The 17841-nt window shown below is 47.9% G+C and overlaps 1 protein-coding gene and 1 pseudogene across 1 annotated transcript; both read left to right on the top strand.

Annotated features, from left to right (window-relative positions):
- Positions 1–2519: 2519 nt before the first annotated feature.
- On the top strand, positions 2520–3947 carry LOC123403432 (desumoylating isopeptidase 1). The gene is made up of 3 exons (XM_045097369.1): positions 2520–2701; positions 2833–2930; positions 3017–3947. Exons 1-3 carry the CDS (start codon positions 2693–2695, stop codon positions 3750–3752), a joined length of 843 nt encoding a protein of 280 aa, XP_044953304.1. The 5' UTR covers positions 2520–2692; the 3' UTR covers positions 3753–3947.
- Positions 3948–5966: 2019 nt separating this feature from the next.
- LOC123405850 overlaps positions 5967–17841 on the top strand; it is a 46115-nt pseudogene continuing 34240 nt past the window's right edge.

Below are 17841 nucleotides of genomic sequence, written 5' to 3'. Positions count from 1 at the left end.
GAGTCGGCCACACGAGAAGCAAAAGTGAGGTACATGCTCATACTGGATGTCATACAGAGAAGAGTGTCAATGTTCGAAATAGAAGAGGGGGTCGGGAGTACATGGGCCAGTGTATAGCATCTGGTGAGGCTTCTCCCGCGGGTTTGTTAATATCTCACGGCGGCCCTCCACCTCATGCAGGTCTTTGTAGCTAGCTCAGTTTTACTATTTACTAATGTAGGATATCTTTTTATTACAAAACTACATTACACAAATAAATAAGCAATGCAACATTTCCATGTCACTCATAGATATCTTTCATATTCTGAAATTTCATATTTAGTATGTGATATTTATCTTTCCCCGTGCCTTGTAGAAAATCTCAAAGGACATTATAGCTTTTGACATGATATTTAGTGAAACTATAAGAGACACAAATCCCAACTTAAATTGGCAGTTCATCACAAAAATTAATCTATGAAGACATACATTTTTTATTTTTCCATTTATTTGATCGGGAAGGATTTTGTAAATCCAAATTAAGTAAATAAGAGGTGATGCCTTGAAAAGGAAACAACTATGTCATACTGTATCTAAAATATGCTTCAAATCTAGTGAAATTGTATTTTCCACAATAGATATTAAAACCATAGAAAAATATCTTTTATATTTTAGTTGTACATTAATTAGTTGTTAAGTACAATAGACAACTGTGCTAGTTATGATCATATGTTAAAATGATTCATGTTATAATTACAATGAATTGAAAAAGTTTAGTCTAAATAAAAGTCATGTATTTAAACTCGCCCGGACCCACAAATTATACGACATGTTTCTTGTGCCGTCGTCATCATCAAAGGAGTCACCTAAGTGAGCGCATGTGTTTTCACGAAGAATCAAATATTGCAAATCAAACACAATAAGGGTGGCTCAAAGGGCGCCCTCTCGCATATGCCATGTCGATTGTGTGGGTTAGTGAGAAGGGCCCCATCCTTGTCGTTTTTAGTGGACCATTTGTTGCAGGTTCAATGCGGACTAGCAGGAAGAAGGCACGGCGGCACGCCGTGCCCGTGTTGGAGCCTTTGCATACATGTATGATATTTTTTTACTTTAAACTGAAAGAACGGATGTCAGTGCTATTTTGGTCGAGCTGGTCATGTAGAAGTCCTTTTATGTTGTTACTCAGATTTAACTTAGCAAAAGTAGGCAACAACTTTAGCGTTTATTTGCTGATACAGTCATTGAAAATAGAAGCTTATAGAATTCACCATTCTTCACTTGTGATAAATTAGGCTGAAAACTGCAAGTCAATTGTCCATCAACCAAACTTAAGAGAATGAGCTTATCAACCATTGATAAAATTATAGCTCATGTTTATACCTGTCCATTTTAACGTCTATGTAGTACAAAGTATATTATAAGACGGTAATAACCATATTGCCAGAAAAAATCATTCTCTCTATTACTTGGACGACCAAAAATTAAAATTAAAGAACATATAGCAGGGCATTCATTTCATCCGGACTTATCGAGATGCTAATCTAGCTGATGTTAGATTACATAAATGGTTATCCACGACTTTGCATTCCACTTGATTGTTTTGCTCCCAACATTAGAGATGATGTTAGAATTGCTTATATGAGAATACGTTTCAGGCAATGTGATTTCAGGCAATATCATTGGTTATGGATGTGAGAACATGTTTGAAAGGGCCTTTTTATCAATGAAAATCATCAAGACTAAGTTGCACAACATGACGATAGATGATAGGCTTAATGTATTGGTGGTTTGTTATATTGAACGAAAGACCTTTAAAGGTATTGATCTTGGTAAAATTAGGGAAGATTTTTAAAATAAGGAGAGTGCATTGTCATTACCTAGGTCTTCTAGTCTTCATTAAAAGCTTCATTATCAATACGTTTTTAGGTTATTTTTCTATTGAAACATGTCTACATTTTTATTGTATTTTGTTTTTCATTTGCAATGTGTATTGACTTTTTCGATTTGCATCAAGACAATTCTTTCCTTAAGACTTGGTCACACCTTAAATTTTTTCGTCCTCCGCCTCTGCGAGGAGTGCCAAGATCCGTGCGGCCAGTTCAAAGGACAGAAATGGCGTTCGTCAGTACCAGCCTTGACACGTTCGGAATGGAGTTTAGTCAAAGTCAAATGTGAACTCACCGGCGACGCATGGCCATACGTCACACGCCAACACAATTGCTCCCGTTGCCGGCGGTGTGACGCCCCCAAGAGTCGTCGGACCCGAGCTCGCGCACGCAACCGACCGCCTCGCTTCCTTCTCCCCGCACCCAACCCGGAGTCCCCGACCCCACATGACGGCCTTCCAGAACATTCACGTCCCATCCCGTCACGCTCCGACCCTTCCACGAAACCCGCCCCATCCCCCGCCACGTCGCCCGATTCCCCATCCGACGGCCCAGCAACCCCGCCCACTCGGCTCGAGAAGCTTCCGCCACTAGTATTTCCCCAATCCGAGTTAAATTAAAATAATCCTTCGCCGCTTTTATATACGCGCGCGCGCGTCCCACGGCCGGTCTCTGTCTCTGTCTCTGCTCTGTTCCGCTCGCTCCTCCCAGATCCGCGCGCGCGTGCGTCCCTGTTCCTGTTGCCGTTCCTTTCCGGCGGCGGCGTCGTCTTCTTCTCCAAGATTCGGCTCGAATCTCCTCGGCTCTCGGCGATTCCCCAGGCGATAATGGCGGAGGTAAGCGCTCCTTCCCCTCCGATTCGCCGTCGTTCGTTGCGCCGCCGCTCGCAACCGATCGAATCGGCTCGAGGCTCCCGAGATCTGACGCTGGTTGCTTGATTGTCGTCGTCGATGGTCGATGGTGGCAGGAGGGGCACAAGGTGGCGCTCAACGTCTACGACCTGAGCAACGGCCTCGCGCGCCAGCTCTCCACATCCTTCCTCGGCAAGCCCATCGAGGCCATCTGGTACGTCGCCCCCCCCAACCCCCTCTGAGATCCGATTGATCCGAAAAGGACGCGATTTTGACGCGGCCCGCGGTCGATTCCGGCAGGCACACGGGCGTGGTGGTGTACGGGAACGAGTACTTCTTCGGGGGCGGGATCCAGGCGGCGCCGGCGGGGGCGACGCAGTACGGCCGCCCCGTGCGGGTCGTCGACCTGGGCGTCACCCACCTCCCCCGCGAGGTCTTCGAGGACTACCTCCGCGACATCGCGCCGCGCTACACCGCCGCCACATACAGCCTGCTCACCCACAACTGCAACAACTTCACCAACGAGGTCGCGCAGTTCCTCGTCGGCGCCGGGATACCGGACTACATCCTCAACCTGCCCAACGAGGTCCTGTCCAGCCCCATGGGCGCCATGATCATGCCCATGATCCAGAACCTCGAGGCCACGCTCCGGAACAACGCCGCGCCCCAGACCACGCAGTTCGTGCCCACTCCGGCATCCGTCTCCGTGCCAAAGCCGGCTGCTGCCACGCCGGCCAGCAAGGTCCCTACGAGTTCTGCAACTGCTGCTGCTACTAGTGCGGCGCCGCCGGGCGGCTCTCCTTCCAAGCAAGAAGGAGAGAAGAAGGTCGAGAAGCAGACTCCGGAGAAAGCCGCCGCGGCGGCGCCGGCTATGGCTGACCCTCTCGGAAGCGCGAGGGGGAAGGTGCAGGAAGAGGTGATGAGAGAGTTTGCGGCGCTCATGGCGAGTGGCACGCTGCGGGCGAGCGAGGCGGCGGCGCTGGCCATGCGCCGTGTTATGGAGCGCCACGGCGACGGCGCCAGTATGCAGGCCTAGTTGCCTGAAACTATTTTACACACGTTCGATCTCTGATGCAACTGCAAACTGATAGTAATTGGGAACGATTGCTTACTTGTATTGCAGCATTGCAGCATGGAACTCAATTTTATTTGTCTGATTTGTTCACATAGTACGGAATTATATGCCTATATGGTTTCTTCAATGTTACTCCTTTCTTGGTTCACTGCTAAATTCGGTTTTATGTGTGGTTAAGATCACTCTGCTGAGGAAAGACATATGCCGTACAAAGTCCTGATACAACGTCTGGATTAGCAGAACGTCATATGGCTGTCAACAATGTTGCCAGCTTCAATCAGCAGCAGTAGTAGTAGGCAACCCTTCTGTGTGATTTTTTGCTTGGTTCTACGGACGAAAGTGTCATGCTTCGCCCTCCTCATGCGCTAAAAATGTAGGAACATACATATTATGCCTCCTCTGAACAATATCATAATCCTGATGTGAGTGGTACATTGTCTCATGCGTGATAGCACGGCAAAGTTGGATGAACTTGTAAGTACAGTGCAAACACATCTTTTTTCCATATAAATTGGTGAGCGGATGGGCAGAGCCAAGGATTGATTCGTTTTGCTGTATTACGCTCGATCCATTTGTAGTTTCCTCAGCTGAGCTGGGATATTAGGGAAGAACAAACAAGCATGTCCCTGCTACATGCATCACTGAATCCATTTGGGTATCTACATTAGGTATGCACTAACAGAGCAACTCGAGACCTTGCTAGATGTGAAGGATGCATGAAATCCATAAAAGGAGGTCTCAACCCATCTTACTATATGCAATTTGTGTGTTTGGTTGATTAGCGATCAACATTGTCATATTGTGGTAATTCACATTCAACATTAGCAAAAAAAAGTGGTGGAAACTCCGACACATAGTTTTTTTTTCCCTCTCATCATTTTGTTGTCAAATTGTGAGCTAATTGGACTGCCCTATGACATTTGTGTGATAGGAGATTACAATTTTGGGCTTGTTTGAGTGCCACATTCAAATTATCTTCATCTACTGTTCAAAGGGAGCATTGGCTCAATGGTTGGGCATGAGGTTGTGTGGCCTAACGACCTGAGTTCAATTCCTATAATTGACAAGTGATGCACATGAGTTTTTCCTCATTTTTTAATCAAGTTTATTGTGTGGTGAAACTACTCATCAAGAAATATCTTGATACCAATTTAATTTTTTTAAGACCATGTTTATGTTGGTATTCATACTAATATAGTTGTATGCATCTGTAGTTGGCGCAGAGGTCGGGAAATGAAATTCAAGCGACCGGGGACAGGGACCTATTTATGATGGCGTCTTCCAGGCTGGAGCGTTAGGCTGATTTATTATTTATTATGCTTTCTTAGCTGCTGCTTGCGTTTAGCTTTTTTGATTTTGTGGATTTGTTGGCTGTGTGCATCTGGCATAGGCTGGGTTTTTTATTTAATGCGATTGTATCAACTCGATAATTCAATTCAATGAAGTGCCCTTTATCGAGAAATCTACTGTTAGTTCAACCTTGATGATTTTACGACATTACATACAACACGCCCATACAGACCGAGGCATGTCCTAGTGATGGAAAAGGGTTGATGCTTTCCCACGCCTAGATTCAATGCGTGGTACTTGCAATTTGGGTTAGTTGCATCAATTAGACACCAGTTCGAAAGCGGAACAGAGCGTGAGACCCGACGGGCTCCCGCGACCAAGGGCAACCTAGGGTTTCGCCCTTCCCTTGCCGCTGTCGCCGGCCCTCCCGCCGCGGGCCGCCAGTCAGCCCCCTCCACCTCCCCCGCCCCCGTCCCTCCCTCTCCTTCCAGATCCGTCCTCGGGCCGCCTCTCAGGAGGAGGCCGGGGCGGCACATGAGCTCCTTCCCGCGGGCGTTTTATTCATTGTCTCCTCCCCTGCCACTGGCCCGGGTGGTGCCGGCGGTGGCGGGCCCTCCTTTCGTCGCGCGCCCGTTCCCCCTTCCTGGGGCAGGGGACGGCGGCGGCGCAGTTCGGCCGGCTGCGGTCCGGTGACCCGGTGATGGTGGTTGGCGACGGGTGAGGTGGCGGCGCTGCTCCTTGGCGGCAGGGCGGCGTGGTGGTGCGAGGTGGCTGGCGGTGCGCCCCCGGTCCAGATCTGGGCCCTAGCAGCTTGGACAGGGGACGACGTTTTCTGCATGGTGGTGAGGCGGAGCAGCTTGGACAGGGGACGGCGTTGCGGACGACATGCCTATTGCAGCGTGGCGGCGGGAGCTTTACGAGGGATCCCGGCTGGGCCTGTGGGCCCACGGGCCTGGTATGCTCCTGTTATTGCGTCCGGTCGGCTACCGTCGTTGACGGTGGAGGTTGAGCCCTCCCGCGTGCCGACGGTGCTGCTGCTCCTTGTCCTGATTTCTCTTCATTGTTGTGCAGGCTTCTCCTTACGGTGTCGTGGTGAGACGTCGCAGGGGTCTCAAGACCGTGTTGGTGCAGGGTGTCGGATGGTTTGGTGGCAGGCTCTGGAGCGCCCGAGGTGCAGGTTTGGATTGGGGGAAACCTCTTTCGGCCCGGCCGACACTGACGCGGTGACGCCCTTGGGTGTCGCCGAACCTTCGTGGAGGGCGTCGGAGCTACCCTTCCTCGCGCCTCGTCGCATACCGGGGGAAACCCTTGGCAGCAGCGTCGTCTTCGTCACATTCCTTCTTGGAGGTGCTGATGGGTACCGACGCTTCGGAGTTCTGGAGCTTGACGGAAGACACTTGGTGGACGGAGGGGTCGCGAGGTTTTTTGTGTTTTCTGTCTATCCGCCGGTGTCTGCATTTGTTTCCTTGGTATTTTCTTTTTCATTTCTTTTAAGCGTGTCTCTGTTGTTTCCGCCCCAGCACCTATCATCGAATGTTCTGGTTGGTTGCTTTGTAATATAAAGCGGGAGAAGTCCTTTTTGGTCAGTATACTCTTTATAGTCTTTCTGTCAAAGAAAAAAACAACACACCATATGTTACTCCCTCCGTTCCTAAATATAAGTCTTTAAAGAAGTTTCATTAGTGGACTACATACGGATATATATAGACATACTTTAGAGTATAGATTCACTCATTTTGCTCCCTATGTAGACTTCTAGTGAAATATCTTAAAAGACTTATATTTAGGAACGGAGGGAGTAGTTAATAAAGAAAGCAAATCCCATAAATTTGCATGGTTGCCAGCAAAACTACTGCCAGTACAACTATAGCTACTCTAGTAGAGTGTTGGCTGCGGGCACTTTTTCAAAGAAAGATGGTAAGATGGTTGATAAGGACGTGAGAAGGAGTGTGATGACGGAGCTGGGGCTCGGGCGAGCGAAGCGGCGGCGTTGGCCATGCACCTATTTACAGAGCGCCATGGGGACAACGCCACTATGCAAGCCTTGTAGTGGACTGGAAATCGTGTATCATTTGATGCAATTGCAAATTGATACTACCTTTGTACAAAAATATAGGACATTTTAGATCCCTATTGTAGTGATCTAATAGAAGGTCTTATGTTTTCATAGATGGAGAAATTAATTGGGAACGATTGCTTACTTGTATTGTAGCACGGAACTCAATTTTGTTTGTCTGATTTGTTTTGATGGTGCAGAATTATATGCCTATAAGGTTCGTTTGCTGCCAGATTTCTTGGTTCACTGCTAGATTGAGTTTTTTTTATCTTATGCTAGATTGGTTCACTGCCGGTGCTGCTCATGCAGCTAATGCTGGGTTGATAGCCGACGGCGAGGAACCACCATGCATCCGTTGAAGCCGGAGTGAAATTACCATGGGAGGAGTCGTACGTGCGGCTTGTGCCTTGGCCCTCACACTTGCGCTGACCATTGACGCCGAAGTCGAGCCCCCGCTGCACATCATCTTTCCAGAGTAGCTAGGGCAATAGTCAGGGCAGTTGTCGTGAGGTCCTCGTTTCGGTGAGGAAGGAAGCGCGTCGATTTAATCGAACAGATTCACATTCAGAAATCTGCAGCAGCGATTCTTCAGCAATGCATGCGCGGAGGTACCGTCGTGGTTGCTTATTTTAATGATCTTTCCAATACGGACGGGTCCAGAAGCTCAGCAATGCTCAGATAAACGAAGGTGGCGAGCCCGGGCAGGTGCCCAGGCTGCCCCTACGGTAGAATCGCCCCTGTCACGTGACATGGCTAGTCAGCACAAAATGCTCCAAAATTCGATGTGGGGAATTGGGGGGCAAAATGTGAAACGAGTTTCTAAATTAGGGGTAAATGTTGACCGTTTCACGTTTTGTGGGTAATTTCTCTCACTATCAATTTTAGGGTAAAAACGAAATGAACCCTCACTCATACTTAAAGCACACACACATGTTGTGCTTCTCCAAGATAAGAAACACATCACATGCTAGTTGTGGATGTATAATAACGCATGCAAGGCAGCATGCAAAATGGGATGAACTGGCCAGTGCAACAAAGACGTTATCTTTTTTCAGTATAAATTGGTGAGGTGGCTAAGAAGAAACATGCATAATCTGATATGTGTTTTACTTTGAAGCCATTACTTTCATAGTTTGTTTCTCAAAACTAACAAAGAATTGATTTGAGATATTGGGGTACAACAAATGGGCATGTGTGAGGACAGGAACTCCCAAATTTCAGATATCAACTGGGTCGTAGTAGTCTTAAGTTTACAGGATGAAGATATGCAAGTAAGAATCATCTTGGGGTGATGGCGAGCTTGAGGGGATGCAGAAACTTAAATGGGCCGCACCCGCTTGCTTTCTTGTTTGGCATCACGGGAATCAGTGAGTTTGGATAGTGCAAGATTGGAGGGATAGTGGAAGACATCAGCGGGCTTCTGCAACACTTGGTAGATCATCGTTTGATGAAGATTGGCAGGGCACACTATAGTCCGACACACGGTTAGCTATTTTTAATCGTGGTGGTGTTTTACGAGACAGTGCCATTGCGTGATGGGACTGATTTCGTGTGACCGCAATGGCATTAATTTCTTGGTGATAAGTCATGGTAGGTTTGGCTGAATGCATCATGGATGTATAATAAGTCATGGTCGGTCATGTTGGTTAAATTTATGATCAAACTTAAATTTCTAGAAGCATGGACGTACTACATTATGAATCGGATAGAGTACTACACAGATAACACCGATGGCATCTGTATCGGCAGCATCAGACGGACCTGCCTCCTAGTTGTTACCCCCCTCCTGTAGCTCCGGCTCCTGGGTGGCCCACCGGAGCGACATCCTCATCGGACCGCTAGGTAACAACGGGTGTGCGGATGGATATTGCACGTTAGTCCAACGTAGTTGACGTGTCCGATCGCGTCCGAGCATCCTAGTATCTTACCAAAATATGGATCGAATTTGAGGGACGTTGGTCAACCGGACGTATAGGGCCGGTTTGAGAAGTTTGAATCGGCAAAGTTTTTATGACAAGTCACTGATCGGTTGTTCGCCCGGACGTACATGTATACCTAGTCAAGTCCATTTTTTCCTCGTACAAACAGTAAATTTTTAAGTTTTGGTGGTAACATCACCTAGTTATTGAGAGTGTTGAACTTTTTGAATCATTAATTCAGTTATTTTAGTGGTTTCGCATTTGAATTTTATGAGTTTTGATTGAACGGACTTGCATTTGGGCATTAAAAAATTTAGACCTTCAATTTTTCGCCTAGGGTAAGTTTAATTCCTGGATCCGCGGCTGGGTAGATCGTCCTGTTCTTTGCTAGAGGATGTCATTGTCGTGCTCTAGTCACTAGAGAACAATTTCTGCAGCGTGAAACCCAAATGGTGTCAATAAAGAAGTCATGAAGTCAGGCACACACTTATCATGCTTTCTTCATGGAAAAGTAATGGTCGGTAAGACACAAATTTTTTTTGAAACAGGGAAGTTGCTTTTATATTGATATAGAAGGAGCAAAAACAAGGGGGCCTAACCAAGAAAAAGGGTAGTGCATTGCTGGGGCTGTTGCCCCCCCCCCCCCCTCCCAAGATTAGCACATGCAGGCTTAAAAATATTAGGAAAAGATATGGATTGTGAAATTTTGCATGTTTGCCCCCCCTCCCACTAGCCTATATATTTCATTTGGCCTCCCCAATGATCTTGCTCAAGCTCCGCCACTGGGTACAACCACGAAGAGGTAAAAGCTCAGCCCATAAGTTCCACAAGGTTTTTTGCTCTCGCTAAGATCCAAGCCTTCCCTTCCTCAGTGATCTTGTGCATGACCTCCGAAGGCACCGATGACTTGTTGTTGAAGACCCTCTCATTTCTTTCCTTCCAAATCTCCCAAGCGATGAGAACAATGGCGGTTTTCAGGCCTTTGGGAGAGGAGGTGTGCGTCCTAGCAGTAGCATGCCAGTAATCCAAAACCTTAGGGCGATTGGAGCCCATGCTGAGGAGCAAATCTGGGCATGAGAGCCAAGTAACAACAGCGGACCAGATCCTCTTGGAATATCGACACTCAAAGAGAAGATGTTGTGCCGGGGGTACACTTGCAGAGTTGACAAGTGGGATGCTGGACGGCAAGCCAAGCAAAGAAACGGCATTTGGGAGGGGTCCAAGTCTTCCACACGATAGTCCCAAAGGAGCACGGAAGGGAGCTCAAGAATTGAGCCCCGTAGGCGGAGCATGCCGAATAGCAACCGTTAGGCGACAGAGTTCAGGTAATGGTGTCCTCAATACCCGGAGAAAGCTGAATGGTCGACATAAGCTCCCAAAGGTCAACGAATTGGATGATGTGTTCCATAGTAAAGGAATCCACCGCAAGATCGGTGATCCAGTTTTGGTTGTTAAGCGCGTCTTGGACCGTTCGTTTTTTCTTCTAGACCCTTTAAAGAGAAAAGGCACCAGGTCTTTAGGCGGCGTTCCGTTGAGCCAGGAGGAAGACCAGAAGGAGGCTTTTCTACCATCGCCAATAATAACTCTAGTAGCCGTGTTGAAGAGTTGTCGATCGGCGTCGTCCTTGGGGGTTTTAGTTCCCACCCAAGGTTTTTCCGGTGCCGTCCACTCATACCACAGCCAGCGAAACCTTAGATCACGGGAGAACCTGTCCAAGTCGAGAATCCCCAGACCGCCCAGCTCCTTGGGACGACAAACCTTTTGCCAATTAACTTTGCACTTTCTCCCGCTGACATTTTCTTTTCAATCCCAAAGCATTCCCCGGCTGATCTTGCTAAAAGCCTTAAGGATACCCTTATCTGCTTTGAGAGCCGTGAGGAGGAAAATCGGCATGGAAGAAAGAACGGACTTCACGTAAGCACATCAACCAGCCCGGGAGAGAAATTTGCCTTTCAAAGGATCCAGACACGCAGCCACCTTATCAATGTAAGGTTGGAGGTCGGCTTTTTTGAGTCTGCCGAGGGCAAGAGGCAAAAACAAGTACTTGAACGGGAACTGAACGATGTTAGCCGAAAGTTTGCCAAAACCGATGCAAGATCAATATCGTGGTAGTATATGGGAGCCACAGAGCTTTTGGCCATGTTAGTCATCATCCGTGTAACCTCCCCAAAACTCTGAAGGATATCAGCCAGATTGGTCACATCCTGCTCGTCAGGAGCCAAGAAGATGGCTGCGTCATCCGCATATAAGGAGGCGCGAGGTCCGTGAGAACCACCGAGCATCTCATGAAGCAGACCGGAGGCAGTGGCCCTGCCCAAAATTTGTTGCAGCAGGTCGATGGCGATATCAAAGAGCAAGGGGGACAGAGGGTCCTGTTGGGGATATTACCTGTTAATAACCCGCCCTAGTTGGGCCGGGTCACCAAATCAGGCGATTCACCAGGGTTTGGGAGTTATGCGACGGGGCTCATGACCCGGAGCCGCCGCGGGAAGATCTACATCGACAACCAGCAATGAGGGCCCGAAGCAGACTCGATCGAATCTGGTTACAGGGTCCCCTTCGGCAAGATCAACATCTTCATCGGCATGATCGGATCATCCGTGCCTGAGCCGGACATCTCCACCGACATCGTCGAGCCGGCCAGGTATGTTCGCCCACTGGTGACGCCGAATCTGACTCGCCCGGTTTTTGTTGGGTTCACGCAGGGATCAGAGGAGCCAGAACGTTCGGCGACCCAGGAAACTATGCCAGTCAACTCTGATGACGAATCATCCATGGGCGATTCAAATTCAATCCGGTCTCTACATGGGGATTGTCTTGGGGGCTTGTCGCTAGCCATGGACCCCGAAGTCCTTGACCGAACCCGCCGCCAGATCGCCATTTATATGGCAGGGGCGACTCAGCCTTCGCAAAACCCTACGGGAGGCGATGGAACCGGCGAGACGTCCAGAAGCCCGGCCGCTGTCCTGGTGGAATTAGCGGCGGAGATCACAAGGCTGATGGCGACCCCCCTCACACCAGAAAACCAGGAGGGGATAAACATGGAGCTGGCAAAACTCAGAGAGGAAGTGGCAAAGGCTCATCGGGATGCCGAGGTGGAGTCCACCAGGATCGAGACTCGGCAGGCTCAAATTGCGGCCGAAAGGATGCGCTTAAGTACTGACAACTGGCGGCTCGAAAGACACCAGCGGGCATCCGACGCCGTCCATCAACGGAGACACCAAGGTCGCCTGCCCCATGATCTCAACCCGACCCGCCTGTTCGACACTCCACGAACCCCCGGGGCGGGAGCCGCCCCAGGGGGAGGGCCGGGTCAACCGCCTAACCCGCCGGTTCAGATGGCTGAGGATCGCATCCCCCGATTCCGGACGCCTCAAGGCCACTTTTCCAACCCGGTGGACAACGTCCTCGTCGCAACTCGCCATTTGGAGTCTCTCCCGATCCACGGCAACACCCCTGCCGAGATAGAGGCAAGGAACGCCATAGAGATGTTGAAGACGGCGGTGGTTCAAAACGCCCAGTTCTCACATAGCCTAGATAGGCTGCATTCCACCCCCCAGGCGAGTTACACCAGGAGTCGGCCAGAGGACCAGCCCGCCATGAACAGCGGGCCGCGACCCGTCCCTCAGGACAACCCGCCTGATCATCAGAACCTGCCGGGCAGGGATCTCCCGAACACCCAAGTCGCCCCGGCCCCTCTCGTCGGGAGCTGTGGGCGAGTGGGGGTGCCATGCTTGGCCCCCGCCCTTCGTAACGAAAGGATGCCCAAAGATTTTAAGGGACCAAGAAAGGTGCCTAACTACACCCCGGACCTTGAGCCGACATCGTGGGTCGAGAGTTATGAAATCGCCATGGACATGCTCGACGTAAACGAGGCAGTTTGCGCCAGGTACTTCACGATGATGCTCGAGGGATCAACACATACTTGGTTGAAAAACTTACCCCCCAACTCCATTCAAACCTGGGCCGAGTTGAAAGAGCGATTCATCAAGAACTTCCGAGGAAATTGCAAACGTCCGATGACGATCGTCGATCTGCAGCATTGTGTTCAGCGCCCTGATGAGTCGGCCCACCATTGGTCACGGCGAGTTGCGGAAATTATCCATTCGTCAGACGGTATTACGGCGGCTCAGGCTATGTTGATCCTCGAGCAGAATTGCCACTATGAACCCTTGGTGCAAAAATTAGGGCGACTTAAGCGAAAGGTCCAAGACATGGGAGAACTGATGGACACCCTCACTAGGTACGCTGAAGCGGATGACACCAAAGATCCTGGCGAGGATGGTAAGGCCAATTCGCCCAAGAAGGGAGAGTCATCCAAAAATCATACCCGGTTCCAGGGACGTAATCGCCAGAATCAAGGAGCCAATGGCAAGCGAAGACCGCAAGAGGAGCCCTCGGATTTAGTCGCCAACACCAACACCAACACTAGCAACCAACGCTAGAAGAAAAACAGGGGCTTTAGCGGGAAGAGGCTGTTGGGGAACGTCGCATGGGAAACAAAAAATTTCCTACGCGCACGAAGACCTATCATGGTGATGTCCATCTACGAGAGGGGATGAGTGATCTACGTACCCTTGTAGATCGTACAGCATAAGCGTTAGTGAACGCGGTTGATGTAGTGGAACGTCCTCACGTCCCTCGATCCGCCCCGCGAACAATCCCGCGATCAGTCCCACGATCTAGTACCGAACGGACGACACCTCCGCGTTCAGCACACGTACAGCTCGACGATGATCTCGGCCTTCTTGATCCAGCAAGAGAGACGGAGAGGTAGAAGAGTTCTCCGGCAGCGTGACGGCGCTCCGGAGGTTGGTGATGACCTTGTCTCAGCAGGGCTCCGCCCGAGCTCCGCAGAAACGCGATCTAGAGGAAAAACCGTGGAGGTATGTGGTCGGGCTGCCGTGGAAAAGTCGTCTCAAATCAGCCCTAAAACCTCCGTATATATAGGTGGGAGGGAGGGGAGGAGGCAGCCTCAAAACCTAAAGGTTTGGCCGAAATTGGAGGTGGAGGAGTCCTACTCCAATCCTACTTGGAGTAGGATTCCACCTTCCCACTTGGAAACTCTTTCCACCTTGTGTTTTTTCCTTCTCAAACCTTATGGGCCTTAGTGGGAACTTATTCCAGCCCACTAGGGGCTGGTTTATCTCTTCCCATAGCCCATGAGACCCCTTGGGGAGTGACACCCCTCCCGATGGTCCCCGGCACCCCTCCCGGCACTCCCGGTACACTACCGATGAGCTCGAAACTTTTCCGGTAATGCACGAAAACCTTCCGGTAACCAAATGAGGTCATCCTATATATCAATCTTCGTTTCCGGACCATTCCGGAAACCCTCGTGACGTCCGTGATCTCATCCGGGACTCCGAACAACATTCGGTAACCAACCATATAACTCAAATACGCATAAAACAACGTCGAACCTTAAGTGTGCAGACCCTGCGGGTTCGAGAACTATGTAGACATGACCCGAGAGACTCCTCGGTCAATATCCAACAGCGGGACCTCGATGCCCATATTGGATCCTACATATTCTACGAAGATCTTATCGTTTGAACCTCAGTGCCAAGGATTCATATAATCCCGTATGTCATTCCCTTTGTCCTTCGGTATGTTACTTGCCGGAGATTCGATCGTTAGTATCCGCATACCTATTTCAATCTCGTTTACCGGCAAGTCTCTTTACTCGTTCCGTAATACAAGATCCCGCAACTTACATTAAGTTACATTGCTTGCAAGGCTTGTGTGTGATGTTGTATTACCGAGTGGGCCCCGAGATACCTCTCCGTCACACGGAGTGACAAATCCCAGTCTCGATCTATACTAACTCAACGAACACCTTTGGAGATACCTGTAGAGCATCTTTATAGTCACCCAGTTACGTTGCAACGTTTGATACACACAAAGCATTCCTCCGGTGTCCGTGAGTTATATGATCTCATGGTCATAGGAACAAATACTTGACACGCAGAAAACAGTAGCAACAAAATGACACGATCAACATGCTACGTCTATTAGTTTGGGTCTAGTCCATCACATGATTCTCCTAATGATGTGATCCCGTTATCAAGTGACAACACTTGCCTATGGCCAGGAAACCTTGACCATCTTTGATCAACGAGCTAGTCAACTAGAGGCTTACTAGGGACAGTGTTTTGTCTATGTATCCACACAAGTATTGTGTTTCCAATCAATACAATTATAGCATGGATAATAAACGATTATCATGAACTAAGAAATATAATAATAAATAATTTATTATTGCCTCTAGGGCATATTTCCAACAGTCTCCCACTTGCACTAGAGTCAATAATCTAGTTCACATCACCATGTGATTCCAACGAATCCAACACCCATATAGTTATGGGGTCTGATCACGTCTTGCTCGTGAGAGAGGTTTTAGTCAACGGTTCTGAAACTTTCAGATTCGTGCGTTCTTTACAAATCTTTATGTCATCTTATAGATGCTGCTACTACGTGCTATTCGGAAATGCTCCAAATATCTACTCTACTATACGAATCCGTTTCACTACTCATAGTTATCCGGATTAGTGTCAAAGCTTGCATTGACGTAACCCTTTACGACAAACTCTTTAACCACCTCCATAATCGAGAAAAATTCCTTAGTCCATTAGTTACAAAGGATAAATTTCGACCGCTGCTAGTGATTCAATCATGGATCACTCTCCGTACCTCTCAACATACTTTGAGTCAAGGCACACTTCAGGTGCGGTACACAGCATGGCATACTTTAGATTCTACGGCTAAGGCATAGAAGACGACCTTCGTCTATTCTCTTTATTCTGCCGTGGTCGGGTTTTGAGTCTTACTCAAATTCACACCTCACCACGCAACCAAGAACTCCTTATTTGCTGGTCTATTTTGAACTCTTTCAAAAACTTGTCAAGGCATGCATCTTGTTGAAACTTCTATTAAGCGCTTTCGATCTATCTCCATAGATCTTTGATGCTCAACGTTCAAGTAGCGTAATCCAGGTACTCCTTTGAAAACTTCTTTCAAACAACCTTGTATGCTTTACAGAAATTCTACATTACTTCTGATCCACAATATGTCAACCACATATACCTATCAGAAATTCTATAGTGCTCCCACTCACTTCTTTGGAAATACAAGTTTCTCATAAACCTTGTACAAACCCAAAATCTTTGATCATCTCATCAAAGTGTATATTCCAACTCCGAGATGCTTGCACCAGTCCATTGAAGGATCACTGAAGCTTGCATACTTGCTAGTATCTTTAGGATCGACAAAACCTTCTGGTTGTATCACATACAATGTTTGCTCAAGGAAACCGTCAAGAAAACAATGTTTTGACATCCTACGTGCAATATTTCACAAATAATGCAGCAACTACTAACATAATTCTAACAGACTTTTAGCATTGCTACGAGTGAGAAAGTCTCATCATAGTCAACTGTTTGATCTTGTCGGAAACATCTTTGCGACAAGTCGAGCTTTTCTTAATAGTGACTTATCACCATCATCGTCTGTCTTCTTTTAAAGATCCATTTTTACTCAATAGTCCTATGACCATCAAGTAGTTCTACCAAAGTCTACACTTTGTTTTCACACATGGATCCTCTCTCGAATTTCATGGCTTCCAGCCATTTGTCGGAATCTGGGCCCACCATCGCTTTCTCCATAACTCGTAGGTTCACTATTGCTCAACAACATGACCTCCAAGACAGGGTTACCGTACTACTCTGCAGCAGTACGCGAACTTGTCGACCTACGAGGTTTGTAGTAACTTGATTCGAAGCTCAATGATCATCATCATCAGCTTCCACTTCAATTGGTGTAGGCGCCACATGAACAACTTCCTGCGCCCTGCTACACACTGGTTGAAGTGATGGTTCAATAACCTCATGAAGTTCTACTACCCTCCCACTCAATTCTTTCGAGAGAAACCTTTCCTCGAGAAAGGATCCATTTCTAGAAACAAACACTTTGCTTTCGGATCTGAGATAGGAGATGTACCCAACTGTTTTGGATATCCTATGAAGATGCATTTATCCGCTTTGGGTTCGAGCTTATCAGACTGAAACTTTTTCACATAAGTGATGAAACCCCAAACTTTCAAGAAACGACAGTTTAGATTTCTCTAAACCTCAGTCTATACTGTGTCATCTCAACAGAAATACGCGGTGCCCTATTTAAAGTGAGTGCGGTTGTCTCTAATGCATAACCCATAAACGATAGTGGTAATTCGATAAGAGACATCATAGTATGCACCATACCAAATAGTGCGTGGCTATGACGTTCAGACACATCATCACACTATGATGTTCCAGGTGGCATGAACTGCGAAACAATTTCCACATTGTCTTAACTGCGTACCAAAATTCGTAACTCAGATATTCATTTCCATGATCATATCGTAGACAGTTTATCCTCTTGTTACGACGAACTTCACTCTGAAACGGAATTGAACTTTTCAACATTTCAGACTTGTGATTCATTAAGTAAATACTCCTGTATCTACTCAAATCGTCAGTGAAGTAAGAACATAATGATATCCACTACGTGCCTCAGCACCCATTGGACTGCACACATCAAAATGTATCACTTTCAACAAGTTACTATCTTATTTCATCTCAATGAAAACAAGGCCTTGCTCATGTGGTATGTTTCTAATGTCACTAGTGATTCGAAATCAGGTGAGTACAAAGATCCATCAGCATGGAGCCTCTTCATGCAATTTATACTAACATGACTCAAGCGGCAGTGCCACAAGTAAGTGGTACTATCATCATCAACTCGTATC

The sequence above is a fragment of the Hordeum vulgare genome, chromosome 6H, assembly GCF_904849725.1.
Source record: "Hordeum vulgare subsp. vulgare chromosome 6H, MorexV3_pseudomolecules_assembly, whole genome shotgun sequence".
Lineage (NCBI taxonomy): Eukaryota > Viridiplantae > Streptophyta > Magnoliopsida > Poales > Poaceae > Hordeum > Hordeum vulgare.
Note: the sequence above shows the minus strand (reverse complement) of the source record. Positions and strands in the feature narration are given on the sequence as shown.

Coding starts and splice junctions, on each gene's coding strand:
- LOC123403432 (XM_045097369.1), top strand. Junction 2,931..3,016: donor AAGCCCATCGAGGCCATCTG/GTACGTCGCCCC, acceptor CGATTCCGGCAG/GCACACGGGCGTGGTGGTGT.